Source organism: Gopherus flavomarginatus, chromosome 1, assembly GCF_025201925.1.
Source record: "Gopherus flavomarginatus isolate rGopFla2 chromosome 1, rGopFla2.mat.asm, whole genome shotgun sequence".
Lineage (NCBI taxonomy): Eukaryota > Metazoa > Chordata > Testudines > Testudinidae > Gopherus > Gopherus flavomarginatus.
Genome location: NC_066617.1, coordinates 207085597 through 207113585, shown reverse-complemented (window position 1 = coordinate 207113585; position 27989 = coordinate 207085597). Strand labels below are relative to the sequence as shown.

Genomic DNA, 27989 nt, shown 5'->3' with positions numbered 1-27989 from the left:
CTGAGTTTAATGGGATTTGGAGTACTGTCTGATAGTTGTTTGGGGAGATATTTTCCTTTATTTTGCACTCCTTGAAGGAACATTTGAACGTTGCTGGAGTCTGGTGGGTGAACTCTGCTCTATGAGAGAACTCATAAGAAAAATCAGGTTACACCATAACCTTAAAAAGATCACCTTAAACACATTATTCCCCCTCCCATACCCGGCTGTTATACTGGCCAAAAGACAATGTTTTCCACCTGGGACTCAAACCTATCCTGTAAGAAATGAAGACTAGCAAGTTGTTAGTTGTATAGAAATGGCATTGCATTATGTCATTACAAAACCTCTCATACACAGCTGCTTGATACATTTTAAGACTTCAACAACTTGTTCCAGCATTCTGTTCTCATTTGAAAAACATTAGACTAGAATGCCAGCCTGAACAGCAAGTAACCCAATCCAGCCAAGGGATGTTCTCCAGCCTCACCCAGGGCTTCCCCCAAGGTTTGAGGAAGGAGGTATTAAATGGCTACCATGTGCAGGCGGAAAGTGAGCAAAGCTTGGAAAATGAACAGATGCAACTTAAGGATGAAATTCAGCCCTGTGCTGAGAGCTGGCACAAGGACTAGGCACCACCTAAGCCCCACTAAAGCCCTATTTTGAGGGTTTAAATGAAACTTTAATGGGTGCCTGACCCTTATGCATGGAGGTGCATCTGATCCTTAATGATTTAGAAAAAGTGAAGAGTGGGAGATTATTAGTGGAGTTCCCCAGAGATCAGACTTGGGACCAATCTTATTTAACACTTTTATCACTGATCCTGGCACAAAAAGTGGGAGTGTGCTAATAAAATTTGCAGATGACATAAAGTTGGGAGGTATTGCCAATACAGAAGAAGACCAGAATATCATACAAGAAGATCTAGATGACCTTGTAAACTGGAGTAATAGAAATAGGATGAAATTTAATAGTGTAAAGTGCAAGATCATGTTATGCACTTAGGGAATAACAACAAGAATTAGGTGTCCCTAACCTCTGTTTGCCAGAAGCTGGGAATGAGCAACAGGGGATGGATCACTTGATTATCACTTGTTCTGTTCATTTCCTCTGGGGCACCTGGCACTGGCCACTGTCGGAAGACTGGATACTGGGCTAGATGGACCTTTGGTCTGACCCAGTAGGGCCATTCTTATGTTCTTATGTAATTTTTGCTATAAGATGGGGACTTATCAGTTGAAAGCAACAGAGGAGGAGAAAGACCTGGGTAATTGGTTGAACACAGAATGACTATGAGCCATCAGTTGGATGCAGTCATGAAAAAGGCTAATGCAGTCCTAGGATTCATCAGGAAACAAGGGGAGGGGGTTATTTCCCTTTGTTGTAAGACTCAAGGCATCTGAGTCTGGGGGTCCCCCAGAGAAGGTTTTGGGGAGACCATAATGAGCTAGGCACTGTATAATTCCTAGCTGGTGGCAGCAATACCAGGTCCAAGCTGGTAACTAAGCTTGGAGGTTTTCATGCTAACACCGATATTTTGGACGCTAAGGTCCAGATCTGGGAAAAAATGTTATGACAGAGATAAACTGGCCATCAACAAGTTTAGGCTTGAAATTAGGTGAAGGTTTCTAACGATCAGAGGTGTGAAGTTATGGAACAGACTTCCAAGGGGAGTAGTGGGGGCAAAAGACATATCTGGCTTCAAGACTGAGCTTGATAAGTATATGGAAGGAATCATAGAAGATTATGGTTGGAAGAAACCTCAGAAGGTCATCTAGTCCAATCCACTACTCAAAGCTAGACTAACCCCAACTAAATTATCCCAGCCAGGGCTTTGTTTAGCCAGGCCTTATAAACTTCTAAAGATGGAGATTCCACCACCTCCCTAGGTAACCCATTCCAGTACTTCATCACCCTCTTAGTGAAATAGTGTTTCCTAATATCCAATTTAGACCTCCCACACTGAAACTTGAGACCATTGCTCCTTGATCTGTTATCTGCCACCACTGAAAACAGCTGAGCAGCATCCTCTTTGGAACCACCCTTCAGGTAGCTGAAAGCTGCTATCACTCTTTTCTTCTGCAGACTAAACAAGCACACTTCCCTTAGCCTCTCCTTGTAAGTCATGTGCCCCAACCCCCTGATCATTTTCCTTGCCCTCCACTGGACTCTTTCCAATCTGTCCACATCCTTTCTGTAGTGAGAGGGCCAAAACGGGACACAATACTCCAGGAGTGGCCTCACCAGTGCCGAATAGAGGGGAATAATCACTTCCTTTGATCTGTTGGCAATGCTCCTACTAATGCAGCCCAATATGCTGTTAGCCTTCTTGGCAACAAGGGCACACCGCTGACTCATATCCAGCTTTTCATCCACTGTGATCCCCAGGTCCTTTTCTTCAGAACTGCTGCTTAGCCCGTCGGTCCCCAGCCTGTAGCAATGCATGAGATTCTTCCATTCTAAGTGCAGAAGTCTGCAGTTGTCCTTGTTGAACCTCATCAGATTTCTTTTGGCCCAGTCCTCCAATTTGTCTAGGTTACTCTGGACCCTATCCCTGCCCTCCAGCATATCTATGTCTCCCTCCAGTTTAGTGTCATCTGCGAACTTGCTGAGGGTGCAAGCCATCCCATCATCCACATCATTAATAAAGATGTTGAACAACACAGATCCCAGGACCGACTCCTGGGGCACTCCGCTTGATATTGGCTGCCAACTAGACATTGAGCCGTTGATCACTACCCATTGAGCCCAACAATCTAGCCAGCTTTCTATCCACCTCATAGTCCATTCATCCAATCCATACTTTTTTAACTTGCAAGAATACTATGGTAGACTGTATCAAAAGCTTTACTAAAGTTAAGATATATCACGTCCACTGCTTTCCCCATGTCCACAGAGCCAGTTATCTCATCACAGTGAGCAATCATGTTGGTCAGGCATGACTTGCCCTTGGTGAACCCATGTTGACTGTTCCTGATCACCTTCCTCTCCTCTAAGTGATTTGAAATGTTTTCCTGGTTTCCAATGGTTTCCAAAATGGTATGATAGGCCTGCCTATGATGGCATATGGCCTATCGATGACTGGCAGTGGCAAAAATCCAAAGTGGTTGATGATGGGACACTGAATTACTACAGAGAATTCTTTCCCAGGTGTCTGGCTGGTTGGTGTTCACATGCTCAGTGTCTAACTGATCACCATATTTGGGGTCAGGAAGGAATTTTCCCCCAGGTCAGATTGGCTGAGTCCCTGGGGGTTTTTTGTCTTCCTCTGGAGCATGGGGCATGGGTCACTTGCAGGTTTAAACTAGTGTAAATGGTGAATTCTCTGTAACCTGAAGTCTTTAAACCATGATTTGAGAACTTCATTACTCAGCCAGAGGTTAGGGGTCTATTACAGGAGTGAGTAATTTATATTACAAGAGGAGTGGCCTGCAATGTGCAAGAGGTCAGACTTAATGATCATGATGGTCCCTTCTGACCTTAAAGTCTAAGAATCAATAAGGCTCGCTCCAAGGCAGTGCACTCGTAGTGGTACTGGCAATGCTTGTGCAACTTTAGGAGCACTTTTGTATGGGAATAACAGGGTTTTAAAGCACCTCCGGTGCCTGAACCATTGATGGCAACAACTTTTCTCTCTAGTATAGACAGTGATTGAGCTTCTAGTTTCCTGATTATTCCTCATACTAGTGTTTAGTTCTAGATGAGCTTTTAAAATGTGCATGTTTATAAGCTATTGTTAGTCAAGGCCCAGAGCAAAGCTCATCCAAATTTACATACATTTCCCATGATTTTTGTGAACTTGAAGAAGAATGCACACAAACGCCAGTTATGGTCGTTTTTAGATTAACATATAGCCAGCACCATCCTGAGATTCATGCTGAGGAATTTAAAGATTTATATGGAGATGTCTGAATTTAATGAATTTAGCCCAGATGTGGATTAAACTCCCAGAGAAGAAAAGAGAAAATTACCTGTTGCTCTTCTGATGGCAGTTCAATAGAATTAGCGACTGCATCTACGTTGTCTTCTGTGTGTGCCTCATTTTCTTCAGTTACTTCAGACTTTTCAGTCTCCTGACAACAAAGGAAAAGCACAGCAGAGAGAACATGAGGCACTTACAGAGGGGGAAAGAAAGACAATAGAGATACAAAACTAATTGCTTATATGCTGTCTCAGAAACTCACTGTTCAAAGCCACCAACTAACCACTATACAGTTGCCCTCACTTATTCAGACATTGGGCTATCTAACTTATTTCTTTCCAGGGAAATGAACAAGCAGCTAATATAGAGTTCTTCATTTTTAGTGCTGGTGCAAGTTTATGTGACATGCAAGATCACATTCATCCATACACAAATCGTGGGTGCATCAGTGTACTCACTCCCTTTAAGACAAAAGGAGTCCCTTTTTTAAGTATGTGAATAGGCCCGAAGGATTTATTTGTCTGTTCCTTTTTTAAAAAAGCCTCATCTCTAGCTCTGCTGTTAGGCGAAAGGACCACAATCCTTGTGATTCAATAGAACTATTCAAATTCTTAAAGTTAAGCATGTTGCTTAAAGGTTTTGTTGGACTGGGACTCAGGGGGAATAGAACATGCTGGATGATTGGAATGGGTGAAAGTGGACTTCTGAGGGTGAACAAAATACTCAGTTATTACTTCCACAACTTTGTGCTCTTCACCCGAAACTTCACCGTTTGGAAGGTTTGATGTCTCTTCAGCAGTTTTCACCTCCTGAATCAGAGACAATGAACAATGTGTGAGAACCTGAATAAATCTACAGAACAAAGTTGGAGAAAGAGCAAACAGGTGCTAAGAAAATTTTTTTTTAAAGATGTCTACCAGCTTGACACATTTTGGCAACTGACTCAGTACCTCTTTATACTGATAGTATTATTATTAAAAGGGCATTCCAAGAGCTATTTGTTGGCTTACTGTGCCCTTTACACTTCTGGCTTTTGGCCATGCAAACTACCAAAAGAATTCTAGAATGAAAATGGTGCTCTTAACCTTAAAAAAATAATTCTTCTCTTACGAGAGGTTTTATAAATTTGTTGAAATTCTCTTGCAAAATATTGCATTTATTATTTTGCTTATGTGAATGACAGTTTTCGTTAGAGATACTTTTTTGTAGGGACTATGCTCTAATTGACTATGCTCTAATTTGTAGGGACTATGCTCTAAAGACATTGCTCTAATTGAGCATAGACTTTTTAAAAAAAAAACTTTATGCCTTTAGATTTCTTATGCCCCTATCCTCACTGGCATTAATGGGTTTTTATAAATATTTAAAACATACACAAGAAATGAGGATAAAATATCCATAAAAATATGCCACCATACAAACTATCCCAGGCTAACAGGACACTTACCCAAAATACAAACTTAAAGGAGTGGTTAGGAGAATTAGACTGCTAGTAATATTTTACCACCAAATACATACACACACAGGTTCACTGAGATGTGCACATCTACTGCTACGGGCAGAATTTAACTTCGTATGATGTGTGAAAGAAACTGACTCAAAAACATACGAATGATGAATATAGAAAGTCATACTGAAATAATGCTATTTGGAACCTAGTCATGAAACTATCACTTAAAAGCACCCCAAATAATTTTTGTTAATTTAAAATTAAGCAACATCCCTGCAAACTGATGAGTCTTTTTCTTGTCAATAAAACACATCTATCAGTAAATTATACAGCTACCGTAAGAATGCACATTTTCTCTTTTTTAATTTCACATTCAGAGATGCTTTAACAGGAGAATTCTCCATTCACTAAAGTATATATGGGACTAAACCTCAAAATCAGCACAGCAAAAACAAAAAGGATTTAAAGATGAACAACACATATACGTCCAGATTCTCATCTGTTGTAAATCAGCATCACTCCATTGAATTCCTAGAACAACTGCAGAAAGAAATAGTCTAGCAGGGCACTATCTGCTTTCTGGAGTTCTGGGAGATGTAAGCTATAATCTATTTTTGCTAAATAACAATAGACAAGGATAACCCATTACCTCCCCACAACAAAATTACCCACTGCCAGCATTCAAACCTGGCTAACTGCTCCAAAGCCATGATGGTACAATACACTGTTTCCTAACTTAAATTAAATTAAGTAGCAGTCTTCTCATTAACAGGATGTCTCTCCTGTAACATTTCAGAAAAAGATCAAGGGTTCAGTCACACTATATTTCTGAACACACAGAGCTGTGGTTTTAAATTTGTCTCTAAATAAACATCCCCAGAAACAATCTCTTGACTTCTTTGAAAAATGGGTTCCCTTTATAAAAACAGTAGCTTGGATATGCAAGAAATAGAAATATTTTCAAAACCAGGAACATACTGGGGGATAAATCTGTAAAAAGCTGTCAGCTAATCTGTACCCACTACAGATTAATCTACCAATTAGGCATTACATTGTGAGTGCTTTTCTGATTGATGGTTCCTTTTTCTTCACTTTATCTCATCTAATTATTTTGTAAGAACCCATCTAGGTTTGGGGGGCTTGAGGAGAGGTTGGTTGTTTTTAAGCTTGCTCAGCACCGCATGATTATCTTTCCATGCACATTAACAAAGACTGATAAAGAATGTTGGAAACAGAAATGCCACTCCCACCTTCTCCAAATTCAGCCAGACTCCTTACATTCCATACAAGTATGAAAGGGGTAGGGGCATCAGGAAGATCTCTCTCCAGCCTTACCTCACCACCCAAGTGATACCAGAGACCGAGGTATGTAAGCCTAAATCACTAGAGTTACAACTTTTATTGGGCATGGCTCAGATTCATGTACCTAAGCCCCACCATCTACATTGGGGGTCTGATCCAAAGCCCATTGAAGTTAGTGGAAAATCTGCCACTGACTTGTATTGACCTTTGGATCAGGCCCTAAAAGTACAGCCACCTCCTGCATTCAGACCTGAAATGATACACTCTTTTTTGTTTGGAAGTTAGGATTAAAATAGACCAGGTTCAAGATCAGGTGTTCCTTCAGCGCACATAAATAGATTAAAGAGCTCATAAACACACAAACTCCTTCTTTCCAGAGGGGTATAAAATTGTATTACTCATCCATGTTAAATGATACCGTAGGAGATGTAATAACGGTTTTGGAAGACTAGAGATGTAATGGCAGATTGAATTATTCCTGCTGTAAATCAATAAGTAATTTGGCTCTTTGCACTGTCATGTAAGTTTAGGGCTAACAAACTCATTGGAAATGATAATATGCTCAGCACTTATTAAAAAACATCAGGTGCTTTGCCCTGACCTGCAAAGACCTATGCAAATACTTAATGGTAAGCACAAGTGTGATCTTGTTGAGTTCAGCATAACTCTCGTGTACTTAAAGGTAAGCACACATTTAAGTGCTTTACTGGATAAGGGCCTACAAGTGCTGTAAAAACACATAATCAATATTATTATTAATTCTTTGTATTGTAATAGCACCTGGGGAGCCCAGTCATGGAGCAGGGCCCCACAGTGCTAGGCGCTGTACAAACACAGAACTAAAAGACTGTCCCTGCCCCAAGAAGCTTACAATCTAAGTGTAAAATGAGAGAAAACTGGTGGATACCACAGACAGGCAGGGCTCGTCAGACAATACTGGTCAGCATGAAAAGTAGCATAGCATACCAGCTTCATGCTTATCGTCCTAAAGCCTCAGTGAGGAGAGATACTGTGAGGGAGCAGCACACTAACTGACTTGTTGGCTTTATAAATTTTCCATGTCATGATTTTAAAAAATAATCTCTGTATACTAGTAAGTTCCTGAGACAAGAAGAGATTTACTGGGAAATATTGTTTAAAGAACTACAATTACTACCATCACCCTTCTAAATTCACCAGGCGTCTCCAAATTCATGCCACTGGCCATCAGTTTCACCATACTACTATTACATTTCACACAAGGGTTGAATTGACAGCCAGGTGAAAGAAAAGCAGCAGCAGCACAATGAGGTCATTTATATGACAAACTATAACCACTCTGGCCTCCAATGAAGATGCTGAGAAATACTCTGCAATAAACGCTAAAAGTAGGTGTTTGTCCTGATCTGTAGATCTCTCTCAGATTCAGATGCAGATTTTAAACGGTGCTAGATGTAAAGATAATTCCATGTTTTCATTTTTTTTTAAAGTGCTGTTAGGCATTCCTAAAATCATAGAATCATAGAACATCAGGGTTGGAAGGGACCTCTGGAGGTCATCTAGTCCAAACCCCTGCTCAAACCAGGACCAATTCCCAACTAAATCATCCCAGCCAGGGCTTTGTCAAGCCTGACCTTAAAAACCTCTAAGGAAGGAGATTCCACCACCTCCCTAGATAACCCATTCCAGTGCTTCACCACCCTCCTAGTGAAAATGTTTTTCCTAATATCCAACCTAAACCTCCCCCATTGCAACTTGAGACCATTACTCCTTGTTCTGTCGGCAACTCCATCTCCAGATCTGAAAGGGCTAACACCTTGATACAGCAGTTAAATCAGTAGAAACCATTCTTGCTTGTTACTAATAGCCCCAAAAGGTTGTTTTTCTGGCAACATGTCCTAAGCATATTGTTTTCAACTTTTGTGATGCTGTCACTGACTGGACATTTTAATAGCCTTGGATGTAGGCTAGGAATGGGTGAACTCTTGAAGGGGAAAAATAAAGTACTTTTTTCCACAGAAAAAAGGCAGGGGACTGGACACGATGACCTTTCAAGGACCCTTCCAGTTCTGTGAGGTAGGTACCTAGCTGAGCAATGCATGAAGGAATGGATGGTGTATGAAGTGAGAAAACAGGAGAAATACAATTTTCTTATTCCTATTGATTCACAACATTTAGATGATGATGATGATATGTAGCACATGGAGCTTCTTTAATCCCCTAAGTGGACATTCACTACATTACTTCTCACAAGACTCCTCAGAGATAGACAAATAAGTGTTGATATTCCTGGGACAAAGGTGGGAAACTGAAGCAGAAAGTTTAAAGGATTGTCCCAAGGTCACCCAGGGAGTCAGCAGCAAAGACAAAATTAACAGTAGTAATGCCTTTGTTTTATGTATGTGACTTACATAACTTTTCATTTGTAGCTCTCAAAGCTCTTCACAAAGGAGATAAGTATCATTATCTCCATATTAACAGACATGGAAAGAGGCACAAAAAGGTGACATGGGTCACCAAGCAGAACAAGGACTAGAATCCAGGTCTTTTGAATTCTACTTCAGTGTTTTAGCCACTAGGCCATGTTAGAACAAAAGAGTGTATTACTACCAGTCTTGTGCTCAGACTATTATATCCATGTCTGCCATGAGAAAGATGGCAATATTTAGATCTGATCACATTTGAGCATAATTAAAGATAGAGTTATAAGCTCCTTAGATGAATGTGACATATTAGGGACAAGCCAGAACAGCTTCTGTAAAGGAAAAAATAGCATGTCTCTCTATTATGCTAGAATATAAAGGCATATCAACAAAATATAGTGAATGGAGGAGAACTAGTAGAGATAGTGTATATGGACTTTCCAAAAGTCTTCGATGAAGTCCCTCACAAAAGACTATTAACAAACAGAATTGTGATGTGAAAGTTAAAGCATTGCCATGTTTTAGAAACTGGCTAAGAGAAAGAAAAATAGAAGAGGAATACATGGTTACTATGCATAACAGAGCAAAGGTTAACAGTGGAGGAGACTCCGGGATCTGTATTAAGACCAGTCCTCTAAGACCTAGGAAATGGGTGAACAGTGAAGTGGGAAAACTTACATAATGTTGTATCTTCTGTAAGTTAGACAAAACTGGAGAAGATTGTGAAGAAATGTACAAGGACCCCACAAGAGAAAAAAAAAAGGATTAATAAAAAACAGTGATTTATATGAATACGGGGAATATCCACAATTACATTAGCTAGGATTAAAAAATAGAAGAATATAAACACTCACACTTCAAGTCAAAAGACAACCACAAACTGATGAGATTAGAATAAATTTTTCCTGTGTACAGGTTAATTCCACAATTGTCCATTGCAAAGTTTCTTGCAGCTTCCTCTGAAGCATAAGATGTCAGAAATGGGATATTGGACTAGATAACCACTGTTCTGGTCAAATTTGGAAATTTCCTTGTTATCTCTATCCCGACTATGGGTGGAGTCGGCCTATTATAACAAAAGTTAATTATGAATCAGTGTTGTGCACAAATGCCACTTGATCAACACAATCTGCACATTAGTGAGGGGGGTGGAATCCTCCCTCCAGCACCATGGAACAGCTGCAATTCAACAGACAAGGGGTGATCAGCTGTGAAACCATGTGCAGGGGAAATCAGCGCGTCCAGCACAACAGAGCTGGGATTTCAGCTTTACGAGGGACAGTGCAGAAGGGTGGTTCGTGGCACACCACGGGCCTAGTTAAAGGGCCTATGGTTGTAAGGACCCAATATCTACAACTCCGTCTGTCAGATTAAACAAAGTCACAGTCTCCCATTTCCTGATAGGGGCTATCCACCCAGATAGGGGAATGGATTCTGTACCCTAGCCCTGCATAGTTCTCCCATATAAAGCCTGTTCACTCAGGGCCCTGTGCAATGGGGTTTGTGTGGCTTTTACACATAATTTAATTAGGGATTGCTGTATTGTTTCAAAGTTGAATATAGCAAAATATGTGTGCTTTTTTTAAAGTAGCAGAAGAGGTTGTAACAAATCCATGGTGAAAGAAAGAGGGCTGGAAGATTTTCTATTGGAAAGCCTGCACCGTTTTTGTTTTTGTTTTTTTTTCCTTAAAAGACTTTGCTGCAGCCCTGTGCCAGCAAACTAACTTCTTACTGCAGCACTTGTCACTGTCCATTATTTTACATACTGAGTCAGGGCCTACCTCCATCTTTTACTAAATTAAAATGAATGGACCTCAGCAAAGAACAGAAATTCATACCTTTGTACCTGGAGGAGGTGCCAGACCCAGGAATGAATAAATAATGTTTTCTTCCTTGGCAGAGAAGAAGGATTCGAAGTCCTAGAAAAGGAATTTAACAAAGAACAAGGAATTGGTAAGAAGCATATGCAAAAGAGAAGAGATCCTACAAATCCTTCCATACATTGCCCCCAAATCACTACTCTCATAACTAAGGATTTGCAGAATCTGAGACATAGAAAGAAGCATATTTAGATCAAAGTGTTTAAAGCTACCTGGCAAAATGAATACACTTCTGCATCTTCGTAAGGACTAGGCAGAATCTGGCCTTAAATTAGTCACAACATAGCAATGGAAGAGAAACAAAGTAAGGGGGAAGGAAGGACAAGGGTTACGACAGGGATGGATCATAAGATGTGCTTGATATTAAATAAACACACCCTTTGGATAAAGTTGTTAAACTGTAAGCGGCCCAGTAATTTACTTGTACATACATGGTATCTCCAATAGATAACCAGCCCTAGGATCACACCAAGACCAAACCACTTGAGTCATTTAAAAACAGCACCCAAGACATATAGTAAGAAACACAGCAATTTCAATGTATTCCTGGTAGCTGATAATACTTTGCACATATGTAATCTTGTAAATGCATACTCTACCATACCCATGGTAGAGTTACCATCTACATTTCAGTAAATGAAGGACAACTGTATGAAATATATAGTCAAAGCTTATTTTTAAACAAACATTACCCCATAAACTCATACCTAAACTTATACATTTTTTATCACACTATATACAATCCTTTGCATGATTACTGCTGAAATGCAAGACAAAAATGCATCATATACTGAGTATCAGCTATGCCAGCCATTAGGTACAAAAATAAGGGATTTACTTCAAAATATGGGACACTCCTTTAAAATAAGGAGCAAGTGATCAGTCTACTCTAGAGATCCAGATTACATAATGAACAGGAAGTTTATTTTCAACTTCTTCCTTAGAAATTTTCTTTGCAGGTAAAAGCAAATGCAGGAAAACAACACGAAGTACTCAGTGTACTTAGAAAGTGATGAAGACCTCTGTGTAGACACCAATAGAAGAGGCAACTTAAGTAAGAGATTAAGTAAAGAATATAATTGTCAACGTAGATGGTTTATAATGAAAACTAAAAACTAATGCTAGCTCCAGGCATTGAAAATACATCCAGTTATAATGTGTGAGTCTTCCATTGGAGCCTGTCAAAAAACCTCTCCCACTTCTCTCACCTGTATCGTCTGTGTGACAGATTCGGTCACAGAGACCCACTAGTGACCATCACCTGATGTGCTGAAATTACCTCTGAGCCCATTTTCCCTGCTAGCTTGGGACTTCCAGAACCCTATCTTGTTGCACCAGACATGCTAGCCTGCTGCAGACAAAACTGAAAACAGCTCAGCTAGTACCTGACTCCAGCACCCAAACACCCAGCTCCCAATGAGATCGAAATCCTAAATAAATTTGTTTTACTCTGTATAAAGCTTATATAGGGTAAACCTATAAATTGTCCGCCCTCTATAACACTGATAGAGAGATATGCACAGCTGTTTGCTCCCCCAGGTATTAATCACTTACTCTGGGTTTATTAATAAACAAAAGGGATTTTATTAAGTATAAAAAGTAGGATTTAAGTGGTTTCATGTAATAACAGACAGAACAAAGTCACTAAGCAAAATAAAGCAAAAACACACAAGTCTAAGCCTAATACATTAAGAAACTGATTACAGGTAATATCTCACACTCAGAGATGTTCCAATAAGCTTCTTTAACAGACTATACTCCTTCCTAGTCTGGGCCCAATCCTTTCCCCTGGTACAGTCCTTGTTAGTTCCAGCAGACATCTCACGTGATAAGCAGGGGTTTTCTCATGACTGGCCTCCAATTTGTCTTTCTCCACCCCCTTTTATAACTTTGGCACAAGGCGGGAATCTTTTGTCTCTCTAGGTCCCCACCCCTATTTCTAAATGGAAAAGTATCAAATTTAAGATGGATTTCGTTATCAGGAGACATGGTCACATGTCACTGTGAGACCCCTAGTCTCCATTCCTCCTGAGCTGGTCCACAGGTACACAGGAAGTCTTTCAAGTAACTAAGGACATTTACAAGTGCATATGGCACTGGTCCCTGGGCTCACGGGGTAGGGAGGGATAATAGGAAATAGAGCTCCAGCTCTTTTCTTACCTATCAGCTGCTGGGCAGCTGCTGCTCTCAGGGCAGCCTTCTTGCTCAGCCTCCCTGGGCAGTCCTGGAGCTGGGAAGCCAAGAACCCAGTTAGTCCCAAGCCACACATCCTCCCCAGGCTGAGGGGAGCTGCCTGATAGGGAGGTGAGGAACCCCTGGCTGCCAGAGCCCTCTCCCCCTTGACTCCTCCCATGAAACCGAGCTGACTTTCCAAAGAGGCTGGATCTAGACTGTTCTCAGTAGTACCAGATGACAGAACAAGGAGTAATCTAGTTGCAGTGGGGGAGGTTTAGGTTGGACAATAGGAAAAACTTTTTCACTAGGAGAGTGGTGAAGCACTGGAATGGGTTACCTAGGGAGGTGCTGGACTCTTCTTCCTTAGGGGTTTTTATGGTCAGGCTTGATAGAGCCCTGGCTGGGATGATTGAGCTGGTGTTGGTCCTGCTATGAGCAGGGGCTTGGACTAGATGACCCCTTGAGGTCTCTTCCAACCCTGATATTCTAACTGCCTGTTTCTGGAGTACCCTTAATGATCTCCACTTATTATGTTTACATCAGTGATACAAGTTTATATCATATTCTCCTAACTTCATATATAGAAATAAAACATGCAAACAAATAGGATGAACACACTTAGTAGATTACAAGCTCTCTAATGACACTATACAAGGGGTATTTAGAGTAAAGTATATTCCAGTTATGTCATATTCATAAGCATATTTCCATAAAGCGTATGGAGTGCAACATCACACTCCGAATAGTTTATTTTCACCAAAGCAGTTGTAAGGAACATCCACTTTACAGTAACTATAATACGGACGGCACCAATAAAGGGTCAGCCATGAGATTTAAACTGTTTTACAGACCAGCACGAGAGGAAATTAATGGAGCTATAGCTGCACTCTACTGCTCATTGTGTTTAATAGTCTCTTCCACTTCAAAAATTGAGCCTCCATATCTGCACTTAATATCTCCTGCCCTTTGTGACAGGAAGGAAATCCTTCACCCAGATTCACTCCCTTCAGTCCTGCATCTCCACCCTTCCCAGGTCAAGCCTTTTCTGTGTGTATACGCACTCACAGCCACACACGTGAGAGATATAAGGCAACCTGTGGGGAAGGTAAGAGAGAGAAAGAGGCAGCCAAAGTCCCAGGGAGGAGAAATGGATAGAAGTGAAAAATAAGAGACTCCAGTCTAGAGGAAAAAGGATGCTAAGGGAAGGAAGAAAGAAAAAAAACTGGCAAAAAGGAGACTGATAGAAACAAAATGGCTGAAGACTAAGAGAAGAATCAAGACACACAACCTAAAGAATAAGCAACAAACATTAACAATCCTGGTGCACAGAGTAATGGGGCTGTGCTTTCAGCCATAAGTATGTCCAGTGGAACCCATAATCCGAACTTGAGTGGATAGGACACAACTGATATGTAGCTGCGACTGTGGGGGTATGGCCAGGAATACTGACCACAAGTCACTGTACCCATATAAGTATTTGTGGGCTAGTTCATGAACCACTGTCCATATCTTCAACCTGCCCATAATGTCTCTTCCCACTCCCTTCATATAAGTACTGCTCCAGGGTCTGATACCTACACATCCAGCGGAAAAGTGCTATTTCTGCTACATCCTCAGGGACAGGAGGAAGGATTTAGCCTATTGCATTTATATGTATTTCCATCCATTATTAATCCATTTAATAGCATTATTAATCCATTAATAGCATTTCCAGGTCTCCAAGCAAATACTAAAATTAGGTACTGTAACAAGCCTGCTGTGTTATGCTCCTTTGGTATGAAACTTGAGTGCTGCTCACATTAGAACTCTTGTAAGGCTAATTTCAATACTAATTTAATTTAGCTTTTAAAAATGGTTATTGTAACTGCCTTTTTTAAAAAAAAAAAAAAGAAGACTGAACAGCACTCTGAGACGCTCTCACAAAGGATGTTGTATAAATATAAATTTGTAGTAACATGCAAATTATTTTTTCCTGATATAACTTCACACACAGAGTCAAATACTGCACATTTATAATTTACAGGTGCTGCAGCTGGTCTGCCTCGCTTTATAAGGCAGTTGCTCTTTAATGGTATACAGTCATTATGTAACTTCTCTTGAAGGAATCTCAAAAATCTTTATCGTGACACTGGTCACCAAGAAGTTGGGGGAAAGGTATATGATGGGATACCTTGCATTCGCCTATGTTAAGATAAACAGGGTCTGTTATCTTCCCCCCTCCCCCTCACACCCTTAATATTTATATAAGAAAAGTAACCACTTCACAATTTGAACCTTCTGTGCCCTTGGAAAATGGCAATATGGAAATATACTTCCTTCAAGTTGAGGGCGGTATACCAGTCTCCAGGATCCAGAGAGGGGGTAATGGAGACCAGGGGAGACTATGCAGAATTTCAACTTCTGGAGATAATTGTTCGGACCTTGCAGGTCCAATATGTGGTGCAGACCCGCCTTGGCCTTCAGAATGAGAAAATACCGAGTAAAACTTTTCCCTCTTAGGTATAAGGGGACTTATTCTATTGCCCCAACTTGCAGGCAAGCTTGCACCTCTTTGGCGAGAAACTGATTGTGAGAAGGGTCCCTGAAGAGGTATGAGGAAGAGGGGTGGGAGAAGTAGAAATAAACTGTCAGGTATACCCCACTGCCACAGTGCTGAGGACCTACTGGTCCGATGTTATAGTGGCCCAAGTGGGGAGGAAAGGAAAACAGTGATTTGAAAACAAGAGGGGTGCAGGATCCTGGCTTCCGACTGGGAGGTTGCCCTTGGACGCACCCTCAAAATACCTGCTTGTTACCAGGTGGGTAGCGGGAGGAGCCCGAGTGGGAAGAAGGGGCTGGTTGTTGGCCTTGACAGCACTTATAGCCCTTGCCCTTCCTGTGGTAGGGCTCCGGTCTTTGAGGTTGCTGCGGTCTGAACCTCTTCCTAGTGGAGGTCGGTGTATAGAGACCGAGGGAACGTAGAGTAGCATTAGAGTCCTTAAATCCATGTAATCTTCTGTCTGTTTGTTCTGCAAACAGGGCTATGCCATGGAAGGGGAGGTCCTGGATTGATTGTCGTGTCTCCATCGATAGCCCGGAAGATATCAGCCACAATGCTCACCTCATTGACAGGGCCAGTGCGATGGACCTGGCAGCTGAGTCTGCCACATCGGAGGCACCTGAAGGGAATCCCTAGTCATCTTTCTCCCTTCATCTAAAATAGCCAGGAACTCTTGTCTGGAGTCCTCCAGCAGCGAATCCGCAAATTTGGCCACAGACTGCCACAAACTGACATCATACCTCCCGAGTAAGGCCTGATGGTTTGCCACTCATAACTGGAGGCTGGCCGATGAATACATTTTTCTGCCAAATACATCCAGTCTCTTGCCATTCTTGTTCTTGGGAGCTGAGCCGGGTTTCCTCTGCCTGTCCCTTTCATTGTCTGCAGGGACCACTAAAGAGTTCAGGGACACGTGGGAATACATATATTCAAATCCTTTCACAGGGACAAAATACTTCCTCTCTACCCACTTGGAAATGGGTGGAAGAGAGGACGGGGTCTGCCATAGGGTTTTTACCAGCTTTACTGCCCCTTTGTGTACCAGGAGCGCCATCTGAGATGGGGCTACCATGGCCAGAATGTCAAATAAGGTGTCAGAGGGTTCCGCCAACTCCTCTGCTTCCAATCCTAGGTCTGCTGCCACCCTCTTTAGCAGTTCCTGGTGTGCCTTGGCATCGTCCTATGACACTGTATGGGACAGTCCCGCCACTGCCTCGTTGGGTGAGGATTACGAGGAGGTGAGGGCGGGGAGAGGGACTGGCTCAGCATCCCCCACATGGGTGGTCTCCACTGAAGCCAGAGGGTGCTCCTGGGCCTCTTGCTCAAACCCCTCTTCTGATTCCAGGGGAGAGCAGAAGACTGTCACCAACTTCCTTTCTGATGCCCCTGACACTGAGTGCTGCATCTTGAGTCTCCCATGCCTGGGGAACCCCCATGGGTTCCAAAAGTGCCACTGGACAGGCCATTGGCCCTGCAGCCATGCTCCAGTAGGTGGCCCTGGAGGAGCCCCCCCAAATCTGGTTGGGTGTGGCTGGCCCGAGGGACCCCTATCTCCTTAGCTTCCAAGCCCGAGGAGGAAAGTTCCTGCCATAGAGACCACTGCAGTGCCAATGCTGCATCCATGATACCTCCATGCCTGCTATCCTGGCCACTGCAGCTGGGGGACAGGTACTGCGGTTCCGGGTCCTGGTGCCATCTGTCCAAGGACCAGTGGTGGAGCTCGACAGATTGGTGATGGTACACCAGTGATTGACACCTAGAGCTCTGGGACCCCAGAGAGCGGTGCCATGAGTCCAGTGATCTGCATCTCGGCTCCGGGAACCAGTCTCATAGTCCCGGAGATAGGCATTGTGGTTCCGGTGGACTTCATTCCCCCAGGGAGCAATGCCTCCGCTCTGACAAATGGTGTCATGATTCCAGAGACTGGTGGCATGCTACGGATCTGCACTGAACATAGGGTGAGTGATGCCATGCCTCGGGGCACCAGTGCCAAGAATCTAGCGAATAGTACCCTGAACTCTGGTCAGCGTGGGCAGGTCAGAAGCACGTCCCTGGAGACTGATGCTTCAACACTGACTGTTGTCATGCCAGGGAGCAATGCCACACAGATGGAGACCATTACACAGACCCCAGTGCTGGCTTCCCTCTAGAGACAACTACGTCTTGATGCGGCATTGGTGGCACCAGCAAAGACATGATGTCTTTTGCAGCCTGGAAGTGCTCCAGTGTGGGTGGGACCTCCAGGTGTGGGGACCGCTGCCACTACCAGAGTGGTTGGTGGGTCCCTAGGAGGGCTGGATAGCCTAGCTGGCGATCAGGAGTGCAAGTACAGTGGTACCCCATACCTGCAAGAGATTTCTAGTCGGTAAGGGGTACTGAAAAGACTAGGGGCTGCCAGAGGGCCCCCATGGAGCTGTGTAGCCCCGTCGGAAGACATGGCTGGAGGGGTGGGGCTGTGCTCTGTTCCTTTCCCCGCTGCTGCAGCAGGGAAAACGCAGGTAGGGCATTCATGCTTAACAGCACAATACAGATGCTAACAAACAGGGCCGGCTTTAGGAAGTGCGAGGCCCAATTCGAACATTTTCAGCTGGGCCCTGGCAGGGATGACTTAAAAAAAAAGGTGGAAAAAAAAGCCTTTCATTTCTTTCATGTATTATTTACTTTCCATAACTATATAAATAAAATTATATATTATGTACATTGCATCATATATGCTGTTGATTGGTTATTAATGATTGCCATTTCACATGTGTGGGTTCCAGCTGCTCCCTGCCCTCCTCATTGAAGCAGGTGTGCAGGGTTACTGCCTGGGAACTGCAGGGCACAAGTGGACATGGGGCTGGCTGGAGGTAGGGTCTGGCTGCAGGCAGGGCAAGGGGTGTGAGGCTGGTTGGAGATAGGGGGTGTGTGGGGCAGGCTGGCTTCAGGCAGGGCCGCGGGGGGATGCAGCAGGGGTTGGCAGGGCTGGAGACAGAGGAGTGTGAGACTGGCTGGCTTCAGGCAGGGGGGTGCAGCAGGGGTTGGCTGGAGACAGGGCAGGGTGTGCAGGGCTGGTGCGGGCAGCAGTGTGTGTGGGGCTGGCTGGCTGGCTTTGGGCAGAGCCACAGGGGTGTGTGGCAGGGGTTGACTGGAGACATGGCAGGGAGTTTGACAAGGACTGGCTGTGGGCACGGGGTGCAGAGCTGGCTGCAGGCAGGGGGAGCAGGGCTGGTGTGGCCAGGGCAGGGAGTGCAGCAGAGGCAGCTGGAGCCCCAGCCCTTTAAATAGCCCCCAAGCTCCCTGCTATCCCAGGGTTTTCGGGGCTATTTAAAGGGCCCGGGGCTCCCCAGCTTCTACCCCACTCTGGACCTTTTAAATAGCCGCAGGAGCCCTGGGGAATGCATGGGGGTAGCGGGGCTCTGGCGGCTATTTAAAGAACTGGGATGGCAGAGGCAGGCAGCTGGAGCCCTGACCCTTTAAATAGCCCCCAGAGCCCCTCACTACCCCAGGGCTCTGGAGGCTATTTAAAGGCCCGGAGCTCCAGCTGGGAAAGCAGGGCCACAAGGCTTGCCGCACTCTGGCCAGAGCTCCAGCCGGGAGAGCGGGACTTGCCGCGCTCTGGCCGGGACTCCAGCTAGGAGAGCGGGGCCACGGGGCTTGCCGCGCTCCAGCCGGGGCTCCAGCCAGGGCCACTGGCCGCGCTCCCGCCTGCGCTTCGCTCAAGGGAGCGGGACCACGGAAGACCCCTGAGCAGATCGCAGCCAGGGACCCTGGCTAAGTTTAAAAAAAAAAAAAAAAAGTGTCTAAGGTGCAGGGCCCAATTCCTGGGAATCGGGCAAATCAGCCTAACGCTGGCCATCCTAACAAACTTAAACAAAGACTTTGTTTAAGTTTGTTGGCATATGTATTGCTGTTTTACATTGGTCAGGAACAAGTCAAAGGCACAGGAATTAATTGTTAGTGTCCTCCACCCATAACAGAGCATCCCTGTCAGTGTGATTTTACAATGGCAGAAGATACACATCAAACATTGGAGACCAGATTTTCTTTTGAAAATCCGGCCCTTATCTAGGTGCCTAAATGGGAGTTGAGCTCTCTTGAAAATCTACCCTGGTGAGTGCCGACCACTTGAAAAATCAGGCTCTGAGCTTTGAAAATCTAGCCTTATGTGAGCTGTGGTTTCTATTTAATTAATCTCATTGGGGCTTGAGCGATAACAGAATGGTTCCTAGATCTGGGTTAATATGCGGGGGAAAAAAAAGTATTTATGAGCATTTATTTGGATGAAAACCACAGATTCACTTTGATAATGTTCACATCCCTTTTCATTCATGTCTCACGACATTTTTACAAGTAACATCTTAAGCTGCAAGAATGTTCCTAGACAGTGAAGTTCTCTTGGATACTTGAGGAAATGCCTTTTTGTGTCAGAACCATCTATCTATCTCAGGTTCTGAACACCTTTTTCTCCTGTTTAAGAATGCTTGTCATCAAGTCAGGGAGCAGACAGGATAACAGCTGGGCCCAGATCTTCAAAGGTTTTTAGGCACCCAACGCCCAGGCATTTCAATGGGAATTAGGTGCCTAAATACCCTTGAGGATCTGGGCCCATGTAACTAAGTCATGGGCTCAAGTCAGACCAGTCATGACATGAATGAGGAATAGATTTCCTGACTATTTTGTTTAACAATTTTAAATGATGAGCAAGTCTGTAATAAATAAAATCAAAATCTGTTCATGGAGAATGCTCAAACAAGGGTCAAAAGGATGATCTATGTGCTATAAGTAGCTAACCAAGCTCTAATGGTGACTAAATGGTGCTATGAAGAAGCTGACTGAAATCAGTATGGGCACAGAACTAAAGGACCTATGGGCCTGGTTGACTGGACAAATTAAAGATTCACTTTTGGGCAGCAGCTCTTGCGGTTTTGCAGGCTCAGCAACCTCTGTCCCTCCATATCTGGCTACACGCCCTTGGGTTTTATTGTTTTCTATTCCACATGTGACACCTCTGCTGTTATTGTTTCCAGATGTGACCTTCATGTTCTGGAAAAATGTCTGATGATGAACCTGGCATTACAAGATGAATCTAATACTGAACAATAAAACAGGGAAAAGATGTAGGGCTCTGTCTAGAATAATATATAAGGGAGTTCAATCTAATTATGCAACAAGAAAACTCAGCTAACCGAAAGGATGCAGAGCTGGACACCAAGGCTGGAAAAAGGGACAGTTGCTCTATAGGACCTTGCCTCCTGACTATCCAGTGGAAGTTGCAGTATCACTCGTTCAGCATCCATTAGCCCTCTCAAGATAGGGCAGAAGTAGAGTGTGGGCAGGGAAGCAATAGAAGAACAGCTCATGAATAAGCTATGCTATATCAGGGGCTGTGGTGATGTGGGAGGGAACACATGATTTCCAGGGAGCTCTGTAAGAGAGGCAGGCTGACACTCCATGCACTTCACTGAACCCACAAGCCACTGTCTCTGCAGAGGATAGTTAGGAAACTCCATGCAGATTACCAAGCAGAGTTTTCCTAATAAGTTTTCCCTCCTTGTAGGTGTCTCTGTGAAAGGGGACAATCAGGCCCTCTATTTTCTCTTCAGGACTTAAGAAACATCTCCTAAATCTATTAACTCAAAAGAGAATCTCAAATAATTTGAAGAGCGGTAGAATTTAGGGCACTTGTGAAATGTCCTGAAGGAAGAATGTCTGCAAAGTTACGAAAATGTCAAATGACTTCTCACCCCACAGTACTGCTCCTCATTGAAGATCTGTGGAGGGAGGGGGATTCCATTTTGTGGTTTCTTTTCACCTGGTACGTTCTCTCTCATCCATTTCCTGTTGTCCTCATCACCAGCTATGTCCATTTGCTTAAAGTCAATCTTGTTGGCCTCTAAGAAGCCCACTACTTCTTGCTGTTTCTTCTTAATCTAGTTAGAAGAGGGGAGGAAAAAAGAAGAATTGTTATTTTCATGTAAGCTAAAAACCAATACAGCTATATCAAACTGGATGCTTCATCCAATATAGAACAGCTACATTTAAGCTAGTCTTTACTTATGAAATTTTATTCTGCCAAGAATCTTTTCTTTTGGGCCTGCCCCTTAACACCTAGACCACAGGTACAAATAAGGATACTTGATGAAAAATGTTTCCTTAATTCCTATATTGGAAAGTTTTCCCACTCAATCTGCACTTTGCAGTTTTACAGGAACATCAAGAAGCATTGTATACACAATGTTAGGACATAACTTCTGTTTGTGTATCAGATAAAATTTAAACATGTCACTTGTACATTTTGATTCTAATGTTCTGAGCAATTGGAACCCAGAAACCAATCCTGCAGCATATGCCATTAGTTTGCAGCTATAATTCTGATGTTGATTATTTTCTGTTCATTTGGTGAGAGACCTGCACTATTAAGGGACTAATGGCATGAGTTTGAGCTTAAGCACCATGCATGCTTCCTCACAGAGTTCTGCAAATCACATGCACCTAATCTGTGACCAGCAACATCAGTGTTCCAGACCTGGGTCTGTCTTACTGTCACTTATGCTAAACCATGTGGTAATTTAATGACATATCAAAATGGTTACTAGAATGATCCCACCAAGGTAATTTTTGCTTGTGACTCATCAGATGATTTGAAAGCTGATTTGCAGAAGTAAAACATTTGAATATTGAAACCCACAATGACACCTATGTCACTCAGATTTTAGCAATGAGACAAGAAATAAGGCGGCAAATTAATCTACTACTCTGTGTCTATAATCTAATCAGCCTGAAAAGTTGGAAAAGAAGAAGATGGTCAGAACATTTTATTAAAGGACTCATTTTCATTAGCGTTATTGTTAAAACTAATAATGAAAACTGCTCTGTGCTTACTTCTACAAAGACAGAAATAAAATGACAACAACATGTAGAATTCTGGGACAAAAACTTAGCTTTGCAAAAAGAGCTAAAACAGACAACTTGGGACAGAAACACTAATACCACATGTTTAAAACATGCAAGTAATATGCAATTGATCAGTCTAGGGCCATGTGTACACTCCAAAATAATGTTGACTTAAGTTATATAGGCAAAGAGCCACCACAGTTACTACATCTCTTGTGAGTGTCCACACTATGCTCCTTGTGTCGGCAGTGTGCATCCTGACCAGGAGCGCTTGTATCAATGCAGAGTACAGTGCACCATAGGCAGGGGTGAAAGCAACTTACAGGACTTACCAGTACTGCCGGAGTCCTGAGGGGGCATGGCCTCAACCGGAAGAGGCGTGGCCTCTCAAGATTTAAAGGCCCTGGGACACCGGCTGTGGCTGGGAGCCCCGGGGCCTTTAAATCAACACGGGGCTCCCAGGCAAATTAAAAGGCTCAGGGCTCCAGCTGCCTCGGAGCCCCGAGCCCTTTAAATCCCCCCCACAGCTCCAGTGGCTGGGCTGGGGCGGGGATTCAAAGAGCTTGGAGCTTCCCGGAGCTCCGAGCCCTTTGAATCCCGGCCCCAACCCAGCCGCCGGAGCTGCCAGGGGGGGATTTAAAGGGCTCTGGGCTCCCTGCAGCAGCGGGGAGCTCCAAGCCCTTTAAATCCCAGCCCCAGCCCCAGCCCAGGCGCCGAGCTGCAGGTGGGATTTAAAGGGCTCTGGGCTCCCCGCAGCCACAAGGAGTAAATCCCTGCTGCGGAAGCCGGTGCAGTCCAGAACGGCGTACTGGCTCTTGCCGGTAAGCTGTACCAGCTTACTTTCACCTCTGACCATAGGTAGCTATCCTACTATGCAACTCATCACAATCCAGCGCAGCATGTTTTGGGAAGTTTTTGCAATGCTTCTTGGGGCCAAAAAGAGTCATGCAGGAGTGATTGGGAGCATGGGTTCAACTTCCCATAGTGCAATGTGCTCCATCCCATAATTTTGTCTGCATCTCATAATATTTCATGCCTCTTTTCAAAATCCCAATTCTCTCATCTCTCCTTGCTGTCCATCATCTCTGGCAGAAGCATGGATCCTGCACAGCTCTGCATTATTGTGATGAGCGTAGTGACCACAGACCATCTGATCTTGCAGTATATGCAGAGCTGCAAGAGAAGTCATGGATAACATGACAATTCCTTAGAGGTTAGATTGCTGTGGGACACAGAAAAAAACAATTAAAGGTTGTTGAAGGCATTCACAGACCAAATGTAGACATTGGAGTGCCAGTTCTGGGCCCTAGCACTGCCTCATGGGATCTCACTGTCATGCAGGTTTGGGATGATGAGCAGAGGCTGCAGAACTTTTGGATGCACATGGCCATATTCCTGGATCGGTGTGCCAAACTCACCAAACAACTCATGCCTTCCAGCACTGGGGAGGGGGCACAATCTAAAGGAGAAGACACATGACCACCCCACGTGTCTCCTCAGCCCCGCGACCTCCCCACCCCACCAGAGTTAACGGTGGAGGAGGGAGGGCTTTGTCCTTCTTCCTCCCTAGCCCCCTCATGGCATGTTCAGCCCCTGTCCCTGGCTGTCCGGCTGAAGCTGGCAGCTCCAAGTCACTGTTCTGTGCAGCACAGCGGCTGCCTGAGAGACCACCTGGCTGGAGAGGCGGTAGCAGGCCACTCCCCCACCCCTGGGGGCCCAACTGCTGAGGAGAAAGGCTGAGGGAGCTGGAATTGTGCCAGGTGGAAGAGGGGACTCCAGCTCACTCAGTCCCTGTCCCCGGCAGCCAGGCCCGGGCGGAGGGGAACGGCCACCACCTCCCCAGCCAGGATCTCGCAGGCACAGAACAGGAACCCAGAGTGGCCGGTGTGAAAAGTGATTGGTCCCACCCCCTCTGCTCCCCACCTTAGCTTCACTGCCAGGACAGAGGCCTAATGTGCTGAAGAGTAGGCACAGCAGAAGGACAGAGCCCCTCTCCCTCACTCCTGGCAGGCCAAGCAGAAACGGGGGGGAACTTGACCCCCCATACCCCGCCCCATGATTCGTCTATGCCTGAGCCCTCCAGCACAGGGACACCAAAATGAGAACTATATTTATAATTGAGAAGTGGATGGCGATTGCACTATGGAAACTTGCAATGCCAGATTACTGCTGATCAGTCAGAAATCAATTTGGAGTTGGGAAATCCACTGCAGGGGCTATTGTGATGTAAGTGTACAGGGCCATTAATCACCTGCTGCTATACAGGACTGTGACTCTGGGCAGTGTGCCAGACATAGTGAAGGGTTTTGCAGCAATGGGGTTCTTAAACTGCGGTGGGGCAATAAATGGCAAGCTTATCTCTATTTTAGCACCAGACCACCTTGCCACAGAGTACAACAGAAAGAGTTACTTTTCTATGGTAATGCAAGCGCTGGTGGATCACCAGGGATGTTTTACCGACATCAGTGTGGGCTGGTCAGGGAAGGTGCATGACATACGCATCTTTAAGAACACAGGACTGTTCAGAAAGCTACAAGCAGGGACTTTCTTTCCCAGCCAGCAGATTACCATTGGGAATGTTAGAATACCAATGGTGATCCTGCGAGACCCAGCCTAGCCCTTACTCCTCTGGCTCATGAAGCCATACACCTGTCATCTCAACAGCACCAAGGAGTGTTTCAATTACAAGCTCTGCAAGTGCAGAGTGACAGTTGAATTCACCTTTGGTCATTTGAACAGTCACTGGCGTTGTCTACTTACGAGATTGGCCCTCAGTAGAAAAAAATATCCCAATGGTTATAGCTTCCTGCTGTGACCTGCATAATATCTGTGAAGCAACAGGAGGGGAAAGTTTCTGCCAGGGTGGCAGAACTGCTGTTTGGTGAATATGAACAGCCAGATACAAGGGCTATAAGAAGAGTTCAACACAGAGCTGTATGGTTCAGTGAGGCCTTGAACGACCATTTTAACAGTGATCCACAGTAGTGTGTCTTGCTGTAGTGTGCTCTACCTGGCCTTGCTCTTTTGCAGCCTGATATGAACCTTGCAGTGAGTGCTGTGTGTGTAGGAATATAGCATTGCCAATGTACCTATTAATATTGTCTGTGAATAATGTTATGGGATCTGTGACAAAATGAAATAGCAGGAATTGGTGGGTATCAGGCCCCCTCAGCACCTGCCAGCATATGTTGCGAACTAATAAAAATTAATTATGTTCCAAAAAAATAGAATTTTATTCTGTAACACTGGTCTACAATTTTTGAGAAGTCATCCGCTTCAGGGATAAAATGTGATTCTTTATTAGGTATTTTGATATGCTGAATTCAAATATGACAATTAAAACAACTGATTGGCTAGTGTTTCTAAGATATTTAAGTTTTTACATTTTAATGTCTATGTATATTGTGTAGATAGTAGAGTTTTAATCACAAATTGTAAACCTAGGTCTTCTCATGTGTTTATGGTTGCTTTACATGATAATATTTCACCTGTCGTGTTTATGGAACACTTTAAAAATCAGCAAAAGGGTTATATAAATAAAATTTATTATGAAAACAAAAGGCAAAAAACTATTCTGTACATAGTTTAGTCCTATTCAGTGTCTACTTGGCGCTTCTTGGCTTGTCTCTTGTATTCATTACATGGAGCATCTCTTGTCACTGTCCAGCAATAGTCTGCAAGCATTGATGGGCTCCATTTGCCCTGATAGCCTGCCAGGAGATTCCACTGCTGTAGTCTGGAGCCCAACAGCTCTGCCTTACTCTTCGGTAGTTCCAAATCCCTGACAAGATCATTCAGTTCACCTTGTGTTATGAGGTGTGATTCAGAGGAGGAGGATGGGAGAAAATGTGGGTCCTGTGACATTGATGGTTCAGGACCAGAAGTTTCATCCTCTTCCTCATCTGACTCAAGTGAGAATGATTCTAGTGCATCAGAAACCGGCAGTCCTTCTCCGTGGGGTACTGGGCATATAGCTGATGGAATGTTTGGATAATGCACAGTCCACTTTTTCTTCTTTGACACACCTTTCCCAACTGGAGGCACCATGCAGAAGTAACAATTGCTGGTATGATCTGTTGGCTCTCTCCAAATCATTGGCACTGCAAAAGGCATAGATTTCCTTTTCCTGTTCAACCACTGGCCAAGATTTGTTGCACAAGTGTTGCAGCATATGTGTGGTGCCCACCTCTTGTCCTGATCTCCTATTTTGCAGCCAAAATAAAGGCGATAGGCTTTCTTAACCATAGTGGTTATACTGCACTTTTGTGATGCAAAAGTCACTTCACCGCAAACATAGCAGAAGTTATCTGCACTGTTCACACATGTACAAGGCATCTCTGCTCACTTTGGCTAAACAGAAATGTGTCCCTTTGCAAAATCAAACACTGACAAATAAGAGAGCACGACACTGTATGATTTCTAGAGCTGATAAAGGGCAATTTGTTCAGCAGAGTGATGTAAGCTTCGTTATGATTGCATCATCCATGACTTCTAGGAATAACATGATGCAATTCATATCATGTATGACGCAATACCAGCTTCAGATTGCATCATTCATTGTTTTGCCTAAAAAGCAAGTACTGTCCAAACCCAGTCATAGATTTATTCATAGTTCCAGTCAAAGATGTATTTTAGTCATTTCTGGTTTAAATTGAGATCCCTTCCCTTTATAACTCATTTATCCTCCGCCATTCCCAAATCAAGGGTCATATATACTGACCCAATAGCATATCTTGAAAACTAGTGCCAGTCAACAATTTTAAGCATCATTTTCATTCTCAGTGACCCAGAATTAGTAAAGTTGAACTACATTTATTTCAGAAGCATTTTGGCTGTAGAGCAGTGTAATCAGGAAAATTAAAAAAATACATTTAGAACTTAATAAATTAAGTGAACAGAACTTATGAAGGGGAAGAACAGTCATTTCAGGTACACACACACCAGCCGTGTCTTTCAAAGGTCAGTGTGTGTGGAACTGTGATTGTCTTTAATGTCCCCCAGGTTGAAGTGGTAGAGCTAGTGCACGGCACTGACACCATGTGGAATGTTGGGGTGGGGGGTGTCAGGAGGTCCCGATATTGAGTTGTCTATGGGCTGGAGAAGGAGGTGAGCATGGGATTCTTGGACCTCCACATCTACCAGAGTCTACAGCATCTCTTTTTGCTGCCTCAGAAGCCCCATTATATCTGATGCACCTCCCTCTCCTTATCCTTCTTGAGCTCCCAGACTTTTCTCCTTTCTACTCTTTCCTTCTCCATGCTGTCTGCAAGGGTCATCATCAAGGCCCTGGGCTCATTGTCTAATGCAGCACAGCTTCGGGGGAGAGATAGCTCAGTGGTTTGATCATTAGCCTACTAAACCCAGGGTTGTGAGTTCAATCCTTGAGGGGGCCACTTAGGGATCTGGGGCAAAAATCAGTACTTGGTCCTGCTAGTGAAGGCAGGGGGCTGGACTTGATGACCTT

At 44.0% G+C, this 27989-nt stretch overlaps 1 protein-coding gene across 2 annotated transcripts in view; it reads right to left on the bottom strand.

The window, feature by feature from the left end:
- Positions 1-27989, bottom strand: part of LOC127030264 (guided entry of tail-anchored proteins factor 1-like) — a 134759-nt gene that overhangs the window by 38848 nt on the left and 67922 nt on the right. For both annotated transcript variants that reach the window (XM_050916472.1, XM_050916447.1), the window contains 4 exons: positions 21376-21561; positions 10894-10974; positions 4636-4710; positions 3951-4052 (listed from right to left, as the gene is read on the bottom strand). In XM_050916472.1, the coding sequence (XP_050772429.1) occupies positions 3951-4052; positions 4636-4710; positions 10894-10974; positions 21376-21561 (444 nt within the window). The remainder of the gene's footprint in view (positions 1-3950; positions 4053-4635; positions 4711-10893; positions 10975-21375; positions 21562-27989) is intronic.